We start from the raw sequence: 17,765 nt of genomic DNA, 5'->3' as shown, positions 1-17,765 counted from the left end.
GGAGGCTGAGACAGGAGGATTGCAGGTTCGCGGCCAGCCTCAGCTTTTAGTGAGGCCCTGTGCAACTTAGACCCTGTTTCAAAATAAACAATAAAAAATAGGTCTGGGAGCCGGGTGTGGTGGTGCACACTTGTAATCCCCGCATTTGGGAGGCGGAGATAGGAGGATCGCACAGGTTCAAAGCCAGCCTTGCTGGCTTAGGAGACTCTGTTTCTAAATAAAAAATATATAAAAAATAGGTCTGGGAGTGTAGCCTGGAGGTAGAAGGGTTTCCAGGAACCCCAGTAGCACCAAAAAAAAAAAAAAAAAAAATAGATATGGGATTATAGCTTGGAGGTAGAATGCCCCAGGCTTCAATCCCCAGTTCTTAAAAAAAAAAAAAAAAAAAAAATATATATATATATATATATATATATATATATACACTTTTATTTTTTAAATAGTTTTAGGTTCAAAGCAAACTGAATAGAGTTCTCACATACCTTCTGCTTCACCTGCCTACCCCCAGATTGCCTCCCCCACCATCAGCATCCTATGCCAAAATAGTAATTTGTTATAGCTGATAAACCTATACTGACATAATCATCACCCAAGATCCATAACTTGTATGAAGGTTGGCTTTTTTTTGTGTGTGTGGGTTTGGGGATGGAACCCAGGGGCATTAGACCTCCAAACTATACCCCCAGCCCTATTTTGTATTTTTTATTTCGAAACAGGGTCTCATTAAATTGCAAAGGGCCTCACTAAGTAGCTGAGGCTGTCAGCGAACCACAATCCTCCTGTCTCGGTCTCCAGAATGCTGGGATTACAAGTTTCTGCCACTACACCTGGCTCACTCTCGCTTTTGTATATTCCATGGGGTTTTTTTTGGGGGGGGGAGTTTGGGGTGTGTGTGTGTGTGTTTACGCTCGTGTGCATGTTTGTGTGTGTTTCTGGGGATTGAATTTAGGAGCATTCTACCTCTGAGTTACAATCCCCAGCCCTATTTTATTTTTTTATTTTGAAACAGGGTCTCATTGTGTTACAGGGGGCCTCACTAGGTTGCTGAGGCTGCCAGCAAACCTGTGATACTCTTGTCTCAGCCTCCCAATGGGTTTTGACAAGCATGTAATTGCCTGCACCAACCATTATTTTACTGTACAGTAAAGTTTCATTGTCCTGAAAGTCCTCTTTGCTTTTGTCTATTGACCATTCCTTCCCCTAGTCCTCAAACAACTGATATATTTTTTTTTTTACCATTTCTATAGTTTTTGGCTTTCCAGAATATCACAGAATAATTTTAAGTTTAGCCTTTTCAGAGTGGCTTCTTTCATTTAAGAATATGCACTTAAGGTTCCTCTCTAACTTTTCATTGCTTGATAATTCATTTCTCTTTTGGTACTGGGCATTGAACCCAGGGGAACCTTATCACCAGGGTCTTGCTAATTTGTGGAGGCTGGCTCAAGCTTGAAATCCTCCTCCCTCGCCCCTTGAGACACTGAGATCACAAACATGTGCCACTACACCCAGCTCTAGAGATTTTTCTTTAGCACTAAATAATGTTTCATTGTTAAGATATACCACAATTTATTCATTCACCTACTGAAGGACCTCTTGGTTGCATCCAAGTTTGAGCAATTACAGTTAAGGTTGCTATAAATGTCCATTCGCCAGTTTTTCTGTGGACCCAAGTTTTTAACTCATCTGGGTTAATTTTGCCTCTTACCTTGGGCATATTGTAAGTGCTTCCTCCAGTTCTGTTAAACTTCCCATAGAGATGTATTATGGTGAAACCATTCGCTATACTGGGCCCCTTTTTGAAAACTAATGAATGAATAGGGAGCATCTTATTTCCTAAAGGGCATAAATGAGAAGCTGGATGTGGAGCATGCCTGTAATCCTAGGATTTAGAAGGGTGAGATGAAAGGATTGCAGATTGGAGGCCAGTCTCAGCAATTTAGCAAGTCTCTCAGCAACTTCTAGCAAGACCATGTTTCAAAAAGAAAGAAAGCAGCTGGGCGTGGTGGTGCACACTTGTAGTCCCAGCACTTGGGAGGCTTGAGACCGGAGGCTCATGATTTGCAGACAGCTTCAGCTACTTAGTGAGGCCCTCCACAACTTAATGAGACCCTGTTTCAAAAAAATAAAGAATAAAAAATAGGGCAGGGGGTGTAGCTTGGAGGTCAAATGCCTGCCCCTGGGTTCCATCCCCAGACCCACAGAAAAAAAAAAGTACTTCAAAAAGAAAGAAAGCAAATGAGATCATTTCACATAGTACACATTTATAATAATTATGTATTAAATACACACATACTTCAACCCTAAGATTTCATACACATAATTACATAAAAATAGGGTTTAGTTGTTTTGTTTTTGTGGAACTGGGAATTGGACCCAGGGGCCTTCTACCTCTGAGCTATGCTCCCAGCCCTATTTTATTTTTTATTTTGAAACAGTGTCTCACAAAGTTACCAGGTGCTGGTTTGGAACCCATGATCCTCCTGACTCAGCTACCCAAGCATTGGAATTATAGACATGTACCATTGCACCCGGCTTGCTGTCTCGTCCTCCCAAATGCTGGGATTACAAGTGTGTGCCACTACGCACAGGTCACATGTCTGTTTTCTGTCCCCCATTCAAGTCTTAGTTGAAAAATGACTTCCACAAGAACCTTTTTAAAGTTGAAATCTAAAGTTACCCTCTCCCACTACTCCCTTGTCATATACTTACCTATAGTAGCATTCCTTTTTTATTTCATTGTGGAATTCATTTCTCTGTAAGTATTGTACTTGTTTGTTTTTTGGGGGGGGCTCATTCTGCCAGAGTCTTTGATAAGGGCCTTGTTCATTATCTCTTCCCTAGTAGGCCCTTAATCTTACTTCTTACAGCCTGGAAGATCCTAGAAGGTGGAAACTATTTTGTTCAACATCATACTCCTGTTCCTAGTGAGGTGTTTTATTATATTAAAGTTGGATGTGGCCAGGTGCAGTGGTGCACACTTTTTTTTTTTTTTGGTAGTACTGGGAATTGAACCCAGAGGTATCTTACCTCCGAGCTATACTCCCAGACCTATTTTTTATTCTTTATTTTGAAACTGGGTCTCACTGAGTTGCAAAGGACCTCACTAAGTAGCTGAGGGTGGCTGCGAACCTGAATCCTCCTGTCTCAGCCTCCCAAGTGCTGGGATTACAAACATGTGCATACCCAGCTGGTGCACACTTATTCCCAGTACTTCAAAGAGGAGGATACCAGGTTTGCAGCCAGCCTCAGTAACTTAGTGGTGAGGCCTCTTCAGCTTAGTGAGGCCCTATTTCAAAATAATAAGTAAAATAATAAGTAAAATAGCTCAGATGTAGAACATCTCTGCATTCAATCCCAGAACTACAAAAAAAAAAAAAAGTGGATGTGTTGATGTATATTTTATAATGTCACCCTCTGTTTTTTTGTTTTTTTTTTTTTTCAGTAATGGAGATGAAACCCAGGGGCATTCTATCTCCGAGCTACACCCCCAGCCCTATTTTTTATTCTTTTTTTATTCTTTTTTTTTTTTTTTTTTTTTTTTTTGGTACTACTGGGGATGGAAACCTTCTACCTCCAGGCTACACTCCCAGACCTATTTTATATTTTATTTGGAAACAGGGTCTCTTAAGCCAGCTGAGGCTGGCTTCGAACCTGTGCGATCCTCCTGTCTCTGCCTCCCAAGCGTGGGGTTTACAAGCATACGCCACCATGCCCGGCTTTTTTATTCTTTATTTTGAAACAGGGTCTCACTGAGTTGCAAAGAGCCTCACTAAGTAGCTGAGGCTGTCTGTGGACTGTGATCCTCCTGTCTCAGCCTCCCAAATGCTGGGATTACAAGCATGGGCCACCACATCTGGTTAAAGTTACCCCTTTTAGCCGGGAGTGGTAGCGCACTCTTGTAATCTCCGCCTTTTTGGGAGGCTGAAACAGGAGGATAGCTCAGGTTTGAAGCCAGCCTCAGCTAGCTGGCTTAAGACCCTGTTTCCAAATAAAATATAAAATAAGTCTGGGAGTGTAGCCCGGAGATAGAAGGCCCCTGAGTTCCATCCCCAGTACCACCAAAAAAGAAAAAAGTCACCCCTTTTAATTGCACAGTTTTGTAAGTTTTATTTTGTTTTTTAATTCTACAGATAGAACCCAGAGGCATTCTACCTCCAAGCTAGACACCCCCCCCAGCCCTATTTTATTTTTTATTTAGAGACAGGGTCTTGCTAAGCTGCTGAAAGTCTCACTAAATTGCTGAAGCTGGCTTCGAACCTGTGATCCTTCTGTCTCAGCCTCCCAAGTACTGGGATTATAGGTGTGCACCACACCACACCCAGCTCAGTTTTGCAAGTTTTATTTTTTTTTAGTTGTGTAAGTTTTGTCAAATGTGTACTGTTGTATAAAAATACAACAGTGAGAAATAGGACATACCTTCTTAAAATTAATCAGTGACTCGTAATCATGGAGTACAGTCAGTAAACAGCCATCAGAGTGGTGCATGGGCACTTGCCAACTCATTAGCCTGGCTGTCATTAACTTGGCTCCTCTGTCATGCAGGTGAACGGGAGGTTGGAACAGAATCAAAAATGCTGCTGTTGGCCCGGGAAGATAAGAAGCTTCAGTGCTTGGGACTACAGAGCAGGCAGCCGGCAAGTAATTCTTTTAGACCTTTGAATTCCAAGGTCACTCTGATCCTTGCAAGCTGTTTTAAAAACATTTTCTACTTGCTCCCTGTGTTCTTTTCTTTTTTTTTTTTTTTTTTTTTTTTTTTTTTTTTTGTACTGGAGATGAAACCCAGGGGCATTCTACATCCAAGCTACATTCCCAGCCCTATTTTTTTTTTTAAATTCTTTATTGAAACAGGGTCTCACTGAGATGCAAAGGACCTCAGTAAGTAGCTGAGGCTGTCTATGAACTATGATCCTCCTGTCTCAGCCTCCCAAATGCTGGGATTACAAGTGTGCACCACCATGCCTGGCTCCTGTGTTCACTTTTTAAAGAGGCTACATGGGTGAGAAGTAAATTGAAGTGAGTAAGAGGATGGGATTTAGCCATGGAAGGTTGGTGTATACTTGTGGCAGATTTGAGGATGGCCTCAGCAACTTAGCTAGGCCCTCTGCAACTTGGTGAGACCCTGTTTCAAAATAAAAATAAGGACTAAGGGTATAGCTTGGAGGTAGAATGCCCCCCAGAGTTCAATCTCAGTACCATGAAGAAAAAAAAAGAAGAAGAAGAAATCAGAAGAAAGAAGAAAGCAGCAGCAGCAGCAGTATATGGGATTTTGAGTAGGGGTAATTTTTTTTTTTTTTTTTTTTTGTGGTACTAGGGATTGAACCCAGGGTTATTCTACCTGTGAGCTACACCCCCAGGCCTATTTTTTTATTTTTTTTTTATTTTGAAACAGGGTCTCACTGAGTTGCAAAAGGCCTCACTAAGTAGCTGAGGCTCTCCATGAACCGCTATCCTTCCTGTCTCAGCCTCCCAAATGCTGGGATTACAAGCATGTGCCTCCATGCCTACTTTAGGGGTAACATTTAAATCCTAGCTCTTCATTTAATTGGTCTGATCCTGGACAAGTTACTTAACCTCTCTGAGCTGTTTCCTCTTCACTAAACTGGGCATAATAGGATATACCTACAATCCTCCTGTCTCAGCTTCCCAAGTACTGGGATAATAAGTGTAGGCCACCACCACACTTGGCTACTTTGTGACTGTTTGTGTGTGTGTGGGGGGGGGGGAGGTGGTGGTGCTGGAGTTTGAACCCAGGGGCATTCTACCTCTGAGCTACACCTCCAGCCCAATTTTTTTATTCTTTATTTTTGAAACAGGGTCTCACTAAATTGTAGAGGGCCTCACTAAGTAGCTGAAGCTGTTCAAGAACCTGATCTTTCTGTCTCAGCCTCTCAAGTACTGGGTTTACAAGGGTATACCACCACAGCTGGCTACTTTGTGACCTTTTAAATGTTACTTTTTCTCTCTTGATCTCTGTGCTGTATGTAAAATAATGAAATTGTGATGGGTCATCCTTTTGGGTTCTTTTATAAAGGAACTCTTATCTGAAGCATGGTGGCACACACCTGTAAATCCCAGTACTTGAAAGGTAGTAACTGGAGGATCACAGTTTCAAGACCAGCCTCAGCAACTTAATGAGATTCTTAACAACCTAGGGAGACCCTGTTTCAAAAAATTTTAAAAGGGCTGGGGATATAACTCAAATGTAAAATGCCTCTGGATTCAATTCCCAGTCCTACACACATACATACTCTTTTTTTTTTTTAATTTTTTGGTGGTACTGGGGTTCCTGGAAGCCCTTCTACCTCCGGGCTACACTTCCAGACCTATTTTTACATTTTTATTTGGAAACAGGGTCTCCTAAGCCAGTGCGCGCAGCTGGCTTCGAACCTGCGCGATCCTCCTGTCTCCCCCTCCCGAGCGCGGGGATTACAAGCGTGTGCCACCACGCCCAGCACACATACATACTCTTATTAAAAGGCTCATGCATACAGGATCCTTTGTCAATTAATGGCCAAAGTATATTATAGAAGAAGTAGTTGGATTTTATTTTATCCTCTGAGATTTTGTTGGGCGGATTGTACTGTTAATTAACCTCTGTCTTCCCTAAACTTAGATGTTTTTATTTTTTAGAACCCAGGGCACCACTAGTTACAGAGTCTCACTAGTTACAGAAGGCCTCACTAAATTGCTGAGGCTAGCCATGGAACCTTTGGTTCTAAGATTATATTTTTAAAATTTCCTTCTACACTGGGCGTGGTGTAATCCCAGTACTTGGGAGGCTGAAATAGGAGGATCACAGGTTCAAAGCCAGCCTCAGTGACTTGGAGGGGCTTTCAGCAACCTCATGAGACCCTGTTTCCAAGTAAGAAATAAAGTCAGTCTGGGGGTGTAGCATGGAGGTAGAATGCCTCTGGGTCCAATTTCTAGGACCCCCCAAAAAAATCCCTTCTAGTTTATGTCATCATTATCCAGAACACTTTCATGATTTCTTTTGGCCACAGTTTTTGTATCTTCATTTCATATTATTATTCCATTGTGCTAGTGATATTTTCATTTTCAAAAATTATGCCAGGAAGCCACGCATGGTGGTACACACTTGTAATCCCAGCATTTGGGAGGCTGAGATGGGAGGATCGTGCTTCGCGGACAGCCTCAGCTAATACTAGTAAGGCTCTTTGCAACTCAGTGAGACTCTCTTTCAAAACAAAGAATAAAAAATAGGGCTAGGGGTATAGTTCAGATGTAGAAGCCCCTGGGTTTTATCCCCATTACCGCAAAAAAAAAAAAAAAAAAAAAAAAAAAAAAAAGCCAGGACCAGCATCATTTTCCCTAATACTTCCTTTAGACTTGAACTTCCACACTAGCATTTACTTCCAAAGGAATATCAGAGATTTTCATTTATGTAGAATATTTTAAGGGGAAATGGTCAGCTAACAGTATAGAATAAATAAAAAATATATTTTTTAGATACAAGGAGAATTATTAGTCTTCAAATTGTTACTTTTAAGCTGGGTGTGGTGGTGCAGGCTTCTAATCCCAGTACTTGGGAGGCTGAGACAGGAGGATCGCAGGTTCAAAGCTAGCCTCGACAATTTAGGCCTTTCACAGTTTAGTGAGACCCTGTTTCCAAATAAGAAATATATAAAATCAGGCTAGGGGTTTAGCTTGGAGATAGAATGCCTGTGGGTTCAATCTCCAGTGCCACCAAAAAAAAAAAAAAAAAAAAGAATTGTTACTTTTTATCTGGGTGTGGTATTGCATGCCTGTAATCCCAGTACTTGGGAGGCTGAGACAGTAGGAGTACAGGTTTGAGGCCAGTTAGTGAGACCCTGTTTCAAAATAAAAAATAAAAAGGGCTGAGCTTATAGCCTATAGGTAGGACACCCTGGGTTCAATCCCCTAGTACTGTAAAAAAATAAAAAAGAAGAAAGTAAAGAATGATTGGTTGATTGCTGAAAGTGACATGAAGCAAAACTTAAACAAGGAAATTACAAGTATTTCTCAAACAGATGGTTGTGAGCCAGGTGCTGTGGTGCATGTGTGCAATCCAACTACTTGGGAGGCTGAAACAGGAGGATGGCAGGTTCACTGCCAGCCTCAACTGCTTACTCAGTCCTTCCGCATCTTGTTGAGACCCTGGTTCAAAACAAAAAATAAAAATTAGGGCTGGGGGTATAACTTGGAGATAGAATGCCCCTGGGTTCAAACCCCAATTCCTAAAAAAAAAAAAAAAAAAAGATGGTTATAATGAAAAGGCAAAACAGTGTATTTGTTGGTGAGGATCCTGTGAGTGTTAAGGGGTAATAATGTTGCAGGTGAGTCAGGTCCACAATGGTACAAGACCCAGAGGCTGGATTAGGAGGCAATAGTTTATTCACTAGTGAGGCTCTGAGCCCTGAATGGCATCATCTTACAGATTATATAGCCCCAGTGGAACATGTTTTAATTGGATCAGTAACAGGCAGCGGTACCAATTTGGGAGTTTGGGTCAGGTTTCATTTCTGCTTCCTGAGCTATATTTCTTGTATTGGTCTCCATGTAGCAGGGACTGGGTGGCACCATTCTGGCCTCCTGCCTCCTTAGTTTGAAAGCTGTTACCTCATTTTGTGGTGTTATATAAACTGCTTAAGCCCTCAGCCAGCCTCAGGTCCTGAAGCCTGGGAGAGCTTCCTTATCAGTTACTGGTGAGTTCTTTTCCTGTTCAAAAGGGCTTAAAGGGAGAAGGAGGAAATTTTTGTAAAGATAGTGAAAGTTTTCCCACTTTTTGGTGTCTCTTTATTCTTGGAAACAAATTAATTTATTTTTCTTTTGTGGTATTAGGGATTGAATCTAGGGGACTTCTACCTCCAAGCTACATCCTAAGCCCTTTTATTATTTGGAAACAGGGTCTCACTAAGTTGCTGACAGTCTCGCTAAATTGCTGAGGCCGGCTTTGAATCTGCAGTCTTCCTGTCTCAGCCTCTCCAGGTACTGAGTTTACAAATGTGTGTCACCAGGCCCAGCTACAAATTAATCTTTAAACAGCAGTTTTGTCTCCTGTTTACTCATTCCTAGGTATTCCTCTTTATGGGCTCAGATGCCTTCAACTGTTGTACTTTTCTCTCTGGATTTTTGCTGTTGGCTGGGACTCAAGATGGGAACATTTATCAGCTAGATGTGAGGAATCCAAGGTGAGTCTTCCTTCTTTTGTATGATGCAGATCTTCAATAGAGTGGAAATTGGGGTGGGGTGGGGTACTAAGGATTGAACCCAGGGGCATTCTACTCTGAGCTCTACCCCCAGCCCAACTTTTTATTCTTTATTTTGAAATAGGGTCTCACTAAGTTGTAGAAGGCCTCACAAGTTGCTGAGGCTGGCCACAAACCTGTGATCCTCCTGTCTTAGCCTCCGAAGTACTAGGGTTACAAGCCTGTGCCACCACACCTGGCATATGGAGTGGAATTGTTTTTTATTTTTTAACATTGATTTATCATAACATAGATTGTGTGTGTGTGTGTGTGTGTGTGTGTGTGTGTGTGTGTGTGTGTGTGTTGCTGGGGATTGAGCCCAGGGGCATTCTACCTCCAAACTACACCCCAGCCCTATTTTTGTTTAACGTGTGTGTGTGTGTGTGTGTGTGTGTGTGTGTGTGTGTGTAGTGCTGGAGATGGAACCCAGGGGCTTTCTACCTCTGGGGTATTTTGTTTGGAAACAGGGTCTCACTATGTTGTGGAGAGCCTCACTAAGGAAGTAGCTCAGGTTGGCTTCGAACCTGTGCTATCCTCCTGTTTCAGCCTCCCAAATACTGGGATTACAAGCGTGGGCCACCATGCCCAGCTACCCCAGCCCTGTTTTATTTTTATTTTGAAATAGTGTCTTGGCTAGGTTGATGAGAGTCTCGCTACTTGCTAAGGCTGTCCTTGAACCTGTGATCCTCCTGTCTCAGCCTCCCATGTACTGGGATTTTAGGCATGTGCCACCACACCTGGCTCTAACATATAGATGACTTTTAATGAATTAAGACTTTTTTCTATTAGTAAAAGTTTTCTGCTATGAATTATCTGATTTTATTATGATAGGATCATATTAAAAGTGGGGTATTTTTGTGTGTAGAGCTGAGGATTAAACCCAGGGGCATTATACCTTTGATCTACAGAACTACATCTTCAGCCCTTTTTTTATGTCTTGTTTTGAAACAGTCTTGCAAAGTTGCTGAGGCTGATCTCAAACCTGTGGTCCTCCCAAGTACTGGGATTACAAACTTATGCCATCATGCCTCGCTGCTAGCTGTGTTAATTTAGCTTTAATCATGACCTTTCTCTTCTCTTCTCTTCTCTTTCTTCCTTCCTTCCTTCCTTCCTTCCTTCCTTTCTTTCTTTCTTTCTTTCTTTCTTTCTTTCTTTCTTTCTTTCTGGGTTTTTTTTTTGTGTGTGTGTGTTTCCAGGTATGTGACACAAGGGCATTCTGCCTCCAAGCTATGCCCCCAATCTTTTTTTTTTTAGTCTTTATTTTGAAACAGGGTCTCATTGAGTTGCAATGGGCCTCACTAAGTAGCTGAGGCTGTCTGTCAACCACGATTCTTGTGTCTCAGCCTCCCAATTGCTGAAATTACAAGTGTGCGCCACCATACCCGGATAATCATGACCTTTCTAAAGAAAATCCATCCTTATCTTGGTCTTAAAGATATCCAAAAAGAAACATACTGTAGCCTTTCTGTTGCAGGACTTAACAATTTCTTTGATTCTGTCCCTCCTCTTATTCTCTCCTGTTGGTCAGCTAATACTCATTGAATGACTTCTGTAAGCACTATTTTGTGTGTGTGTGTGTGTGTGTGTGTGTGTGTGTGTGGTACTGGGAGTGGACCCCAGGGGCTTTCTACTTCCAGGGTATACTCCCAGACCTATTTTATACTTTATTTGGAAACAGGGTCTCACTAAGTTACTGAGAGCCTCACTAAGTAGCTGAGGCTGGCTTCGAACCTGTGTGATCCTCTTGTCTCTGCCTCCCAAGCACTGGATTACAAGCGTGCACCACCACACCCATCTCTGTAAGCACTATTTTATCTTTTGTTTCAGAGTCCTGACAATTTGAATATTTCACAACTAGTCTAATTCTGTCTTTAAATAAAAAGGTTAACATATTGTTAACATTGTTATCTTCAGTCCTTGTCAGACCTCCCCTGAAAACTTGAAATGTTGATGATGACTTAGTTCATGTTTAGGGACACATTTAGATTCACTCTAAGATGATTTTGTTACCTTGATCTGCCAATTAGGGATCTTGCCAGGAAAGAAGTGATATCAGTGTTTTATTGTCCTTCTCCATTTGTCCTGGTTTTTTGTTTTGTTTTGTTTTTTGTTTTTGCATTACTGGGGATGGAACCCCAGGGGCATTCTACCTCTGAGCTACACCCCTAGCCCTGCTTTTTATTCTTTATTTTGAAATAGGGTCTCATTAAGTTGCAGAGGGCCTCACTAAGTAGCTGAGGCTGTCCTCGAACCACGATCTTCCTTTCTCAGCCTCCCAAATGCTGGAATTACAAGCATGCGCCACCACGCCTGGTTTATATATTGTATATAGTCAAGCATTATTTTCAAAGAAAAATAGTAAAAATTTCCCCTTTTACTCTGAATCCTAGAGCTCCAGTACAAGTCATCCACAGATCAGGAGCACCAGTTCTGTCTCTGCTGAACTTCAGAGATGGATTCATTGCTAGCCAAGGTGAGTCCAGGGACCAGTTAAGAGGCATGGTTCTAACTGGGTGTGGTGGTGCATGCCTGTGATCCCAGTACTTAGAAGGTTAAGACAGAAGGATTGCAGGCTCAAGGCCAGCTGCAGCAATTTAGCAAGATCCTGTTTCAAAATAAAAACTAAAAAAAGATGGTGGTGTAGCTCAGAGGTAAAATGCACCTGGGTTCAATCTCCACTCCTGAAGAGACAGACAGACAGAGGGATGGTTCAGTCTAGTTCAGTTAATCAAGTACAGTTCTTAGTGGCTGATCTGTGGCTGAGTTGGGCCATGGGCCCCCATGACTCTGGCATTTTGTGCTTGTCATGTAGTGTTTGTCACTTATTGTAGTTTTCTGTGTCCCCCTCCAGTCTGGACTTGTTGACACTATAACTATGCTTTATTCATCAGGCTGTCCAGAATTCAGCTCAATGCTCACTATGTAGTAGGCGCTCAATAAACATTGATAAATGTATGGGTTCTTCATACAAAAAACTCACCAATGAATCAACTACAGTCTCTGCCTGAAAGGAGCTCAGTTAGTACTAACAGCAGACGTGTGAACATGTGATTATGAACTCAATAATAAATGTCATTTTTCCTTGCTGAATGAAGTAACTAATATTGCTGAGAAACTGTCAAGAGACCATGGCCAGTTTCCCACTCCGACTTAAAGAGAGATTTTTGGTACAAGAGGAATGTGGGCTTCAGATCAAGGGCATATTGTGGCACCTGAGCAGTTTATGCTGACTCCGTGGATTCTCTGAGGCAATAGAGCTTGTTATCCCTGAGAGCCTGCAGATGAGCCTCCCAGGAGTAACTCCCAGGGCAAGGTGTAACTTCTGTTTCCAATAGCCCTGGTTCTTGTTTTGTTTTGTTTTGTTTTTGAGGTGCTAAGATGGAACCAAGGGCATTCTACCTCCCAGTCCTATTTTTATTCTTTATTTTAAACAGGGTCTCACTGAGTTGCAGAGGGCCTCATTAAGTAGCTGAAGCTGGCTTTGAACCGTGATCCTCCTGTCTCAACCTCCCAAATGCTGGAATTATAAGTGTGTGGTGCCACCACACCCAGCAACCCCATTATTTATTCTTTATTTTGAAACAGGGTCTCACTAAATTTCAGAGAGCCTCACTAAGTAACTGAGGTTGGCCAAAAACTTGTGATTCTCCTATCTCAGCCTCTTAAATTACTGGGATTACAAGCGTATGCTACCATGCCTGGCTAAAAATAATGACTTTTAAAAAATCACAAGTAGGCCGGGCGTGATGGTGCACACTTGTAATCCCAGTACTTGGGAGACTGAGACAAGAGGATCACAGGTTCGTGGGCAGCCTCAGCTACTCAGCTTGCTGAGTCTGGCCTGGAACCTATGATCCTTTTGTTTCAACCTTCCAAGTTCTGGGATTGCAGGTGTGTCACATCACATCTTCTCTTTATTTAAAATTGTTTTCTGTCTTTTAGGTGATGGAAGCTGTTGCATCATTCAGCAAGACTTGGACTATGTCATTGAGCTCACTGAGGTTGACTGTGACCCCGTTTACAAGGTACAGGCCTGCAAGGACACCAGGACTAACTGGGTGACTCTCACGTGTGGCTTTGAAGGGACTGTATCAAGCTACTCTGTGGTCCTTAGGGTTGCTAAATACTCTTTATTATGTAAGCTGTATAGTAGGATGGAAAGAAAGAAAGGTTTTGAGTCAGAAGGGATTTTATTACTCACTAGCTATAGAAACTTGGAAAATTGCTTTACATTCTCAATCTGTTAGTTCATCTGTAAAATGATAGAAATGAGATAATGCATGTGAAATCGCTATCATTTTTTCTCCAGTACTAGGGAATGCACCAGGGGTGCTATAATATTGAGCGACATCCCAATCTTTTTATTTTTGAGACAGGTTATCCCTAAGTTGCCCAGGCTGGCCTTGAATTTGTGATCATTCTGCCTCAGTCTCTCAAGTAGCTGGGGTTACAGGCATGAGCTATCATGCCTGGCTATAAATACACTCTTTAAATATTAGCAGTTATTATTATTTAAAGTTCAAGATTGAGCTGGGCTTGGTGGCGCACGCTTGAAATCCCTGCGGTTGGAAGGCTGAGACAGGAGGATCACACAGGTTCGAAGCCAGCCTCAGCTACTTAGTGAGGCTCTCAGCTTTTTGGCGAGACTGTTTCCAAATAAAATATAAAATAGGTCTGGGAGTATAGCCCGGAGGTAGAAAGCCTCTGAGTCCCACCCCAGTACCACAAAAATAAATAAATAAATAAATAAATAAATAAATAAATAAATAAAATAAAGTTCAAGACTGATTCTCTCATTTGATCATAATGGAAAGAGAAAAAATGAATATTAGAGATATTTATTGATGTCGGGCACGATAGCACACACATGTAATCCCAGCATTCAGGAGGCAAAGACAGGAGGATCAATATTTGTGGACAGCCTCAGCTACTTAGCGAGGCCCTTTGCAACTCAGTGAGACCCTGTTTCAAAATAAAGAATGAAAAAAAAATAGAGCTAGGGGTCTAGCTTGGAGGTAGAATGCCCCTGGGTTCCATCCCCAGTACTGCAAAAAGAAAAAGAAATCTTTATTAAAAAGATATTTATTAACTAGATATTTTATAAATATTATCTCATCTAATGTTTGTTATCATTCCTAGAGATATAGGTGTTATCATTCCTATTTTTTTCTTAGACTTTTCAAAAGTTACTCAATTAGCCGGGTGTGGTGGCGCACGCTTGTAATCCCAGTATTTGAGAGGCTGAGACAGGAGGACCACACAGGTTTGAAGCCAGCCTCAGCTACTTAGTGAGGCTCTTAGCAACTTAGACCCTGTTTCCAAATAAAATATAAAATAGTTCAGGGGTGTAGCTTGTTCGTAGAAGTCCCCTGGATTCTATCGCGAGTGCCACACACAAAAAAGTTACCCAATTAATATATAACGATAATAATTTAAACAATACAGAATTATACAGACTTATGTCTTCTCTAGGATTGGGGATGCATGCGCGCACATGTGTGTGTGTGTTTGGTACTGGGGATTGAACCGGTGCATTCTGCCTCTGAGCTGCACCCCCCCAAAATAAAATATTTTTATTTTGAAACAGGGTCTCACTAGGTTGATGAGTCTCACTACTTGCTGAGGCTGTCCTTGAACATGCAGTACTCCTGTCTCAGCCTCCCAAGTACTGGGATTACAGGCGTGCACCACCACATGGTCTAGTATCTTTTTTAATATAGTTTTATTGGTGCATTGCAATTATACATAATAGTGAGATTAAGTGTTACAAATAAGCCCGGTGTGGTAACCCACACTTGTAATCCCAGTACTTGGGAGGCTGAAACAGGAGGAATCCAAATTCAAGGACAGCCTTGCAACTTAGTGAGACTCTTAGCAAGCTAATGAAACCCTTATTCAAAACAAAACAAAACAAAAATCTAGGAGCTGGGCATGGGGGCGCACGCTTGTAATCCCAGCATTCGGGAGGCTGAGACCGGAGGATCGCAGTTTGTGGGCAGCCTCAGCTACTTAGTGAGGCCCTCTGCAATTCAGTGAGACCCAGTTTCAAAAAATAAAGAATAAAAAATTAGGCAGGGGGTGTAGCTCGGAGGTCGAATACCCCTGGGTTCCATCCCCAGACCCGCAAAACAAAACAAAACAAAACAAAAAAAATCTAGGGGTATAGCTTGAGGTAGAATGCCCCTGGGTTCATCCCCAGTACCACAAAACAATAAAGAAAACAAAACAAAAAATAGCGATACAAACATACATGCATGCATCAATTGGTGTATTTCCTTCTGCATCCCACCCCACTCTATGATCTTTGTAGTTCCACCTCTTTCTTTTATTTTTATTTTTATGGTACTAGAGATTGAACTCAGGGGCATTTCTACCTCAAAGCTACATCCCCAACCCCTTTTAATTTTTCTGTTTCTTGAAACAAGGTCTCACTAAGTTACTGAAGGTCTTGCTATATTGCTGGGGCTGTCCTTGAACCTGTGATCCTCCTGTCTCAGCCTCCTCAGTACTGGGCTTACAGGAGTGTGCCACCAGGCCTAACCCAATTTTTTTTCTCATTGTAACTAGCACAGACAGTTTTTGGTACATCTGAAGACTGCTTTTGGAGCATTTGCACACTTATATCTGTGTATTTATGCATTTATGCATTCATTTATTATTTTTATATTTTTGCAATACTGGGGATTGAATTGAGAGGCATTCTACCTCCAAGTTATAGCTCCAGTCCTATTTTTTATTCTCTATTTTGAAACAGAGTCTCACTAAGTTGAGTAAGGCCTCACTAAATAGCTGAGGCTGGCCGTGAACCTTCAATCCTCCTGTCTCAGCCTCCCAAGTAGTGAGATTACAAGCATGCGCCACCACACCTGGCTGCATTTATATTAATAGTTTGTATATAATTGTATATAATCTTTAGTTTGGAATCATCCTGCAGTTATTTCCCTGTGGCTTATTTATTTTTTACTTAACATCTTGGAGCTTTTCTCAAGTGAAAACATAGAGATCTATTTCATTTTGTAAAATTCCTGTCTAATGTTCTATACTGTGAAGTAACATATCATTTCCATTTTACAGAGGAAACTAGGACCCAAAAGAATGAGAAAGTTGTTGTGGATCATGCAGCTACATGATAGCAAACCCTAGAGTAGTCTAATTCCAGAAAACATGCTATTTCCATGGTGTTAGTGTTCTTATCTTTTTTAAAAAAGTTAACAAAACCCACCTTAGAATAAAAGGTGGAGGATCACAAGTTTAACGCCAACATGTGGTAACTTAGTGGGACCTTGTTTCAAAATAAAAAATAAAGCTGGGCCCACGTGGTGGTACATATCTGTAATATCAGAACTTTGGAGGCTGAGACAGGAGGATTGCAGGTTTGAAGCCAGCCTCAGCAAGTAGTGAGACTTTCATTAACATAGTGAAACCCTGTTTAAAATAAAAATAAAATATGGAAGCCGGGTGTGGTGGCGCACGCTTGTAATCCCCGCGGTTGGGAAGCTGAGACAGGAGGATTGCATAGGTTCGGAGCTAGCCTCAGCTACTTAGTGAGGCTCTCAGCAACTTAGTGAGACCCTGTTTCCAAATAAAATATAGAATAGGTCTGGGAGTATAGCCTGGAGGTAGAAAGCCTCTGGGTTCCACCCCCAGTACCACCAAAAAAATAAATAAATAAATAAAAATAAAATAAATAAAATAAAATATGGCTCTGGGTATAGCTCGGAGGTAGAATGCCCCTGGGTTTAACCTCCAGTACCAAAAAATAAAAAGGGCTGGGAGTGTAGCTTAGTGGTAGAGAATGCCCCTGGGGTCAATCTCCAGTACTGGCGATAGGAAAAGGCACATATTTAGACATTTTTGCATACAATTTATGAGGTTCAGAAATAAAATCTTGGACCATCTATTCTCCAGTTGTAGACCCTCTACTTGAAACTGCACAACAGTAATGTGTTTGCATTTCACTTAGGCCATTAGTTTCTCTTCTGTAGTCTTAAGTGCACTCTTGCTGGCCAGAGATTTTGTAAATACATAATCACAGGTGTAATCTTTTCCTTTCGGAGTCAGTGAAGATTCTCAGACTCCCTTGGATTAATGTGGGTGAGTGGCAGACCTCCGTCATTTTGAAATGGCAGACTCCCAGGCTTCTTTTGAGCGGCGAATTCTTGTGTTCCAGGTAGCCACATGGGAGAAGCAGATCTACACATGCTGTCGGGATGGTCTCGTGCGACGCTACCAGCTTTCTGACCTCTGACCCCTTGGGACAAGAAGTCCCAGGTACTAAAAGGATTGACCCTGGTCAGCAGAGAGCAGAAATATCATTGGTCCTTCCTAAGATTTGTGGCCCCTCGGTGTCTTGGGCACCTCTTGGAAGTCTCAGCTGGACTAGCCCATGTGGAACTGTCATCCAGGACTCACTCTGGACTGAGAAGCTCACGTGTGCTCACTGCCTTCGCCCTCGTTGTCTTTGTGTAAACTTGCAACACAGGGCAAGGATGTGGGTGCTTGCATTTTGTTCTGACAACAGTGTGTTATATGTTTACA

At 41.8% G+C, this 17,765-nt stretch overlaps 1 protein-coding gene across 1 annotated transcript in view; it reads left to right on the top strand.

Annotated features, from left to right (window-relative positions):
* The window catches only part of PAAF1 (proteasomal ATPase associated factor 1), a gene marked incomplete at its 3' end in the record, with an annotated part of 49,661 nt that extends 32,186 nt beyond the window's left edge, over nucleotides 1-17,475 (top strand). The window contains exons 8-12 of the mRNA XM_080701176.1: nucleotides 4,543-4,634; nucleotides 9,055-9,170; nucleotides 11,618-11,700; nucleotides 13,170-13,252; nucleotides 17,398-17,475. Coding sequence (XP_080557302.1) covers nucleotides 4,543-4,634; nucleotides 9,055-9,170; nucleotides 11,618-11,700; nucleotides 13,170-13,252; nucleotides 17,398-17,475 — 452 coding nt within the window. The remainder of the gene's footprint in view (nucleotides 1-4,542; nucleotides 4,635-9,054; nucleotides 9,171-11,617; nucleotides 11,701-13,169; nucleotides 13,253-17,397) is intronic.
* Between the last annotated feature and the right edge of the window lie 290 nt (nucleotides 17,476-17,765).

Source organism: Muscardinus avellanarius (assembly GCF_963383645.1).
Source record: "Muscardinus avellanarius genome assembly, chromosome: 1".
Classification (NCBI taxonomy): domain Eukaryota; kingdom Metazoa; phylum Chordata; class Mammalia; order Rodentia; family Gliridae; genus Muscardinus; species Muscardinus avellanarius.
This window is presented reverse-complemented; position numbering and strand designations above follow the sequence as displayed.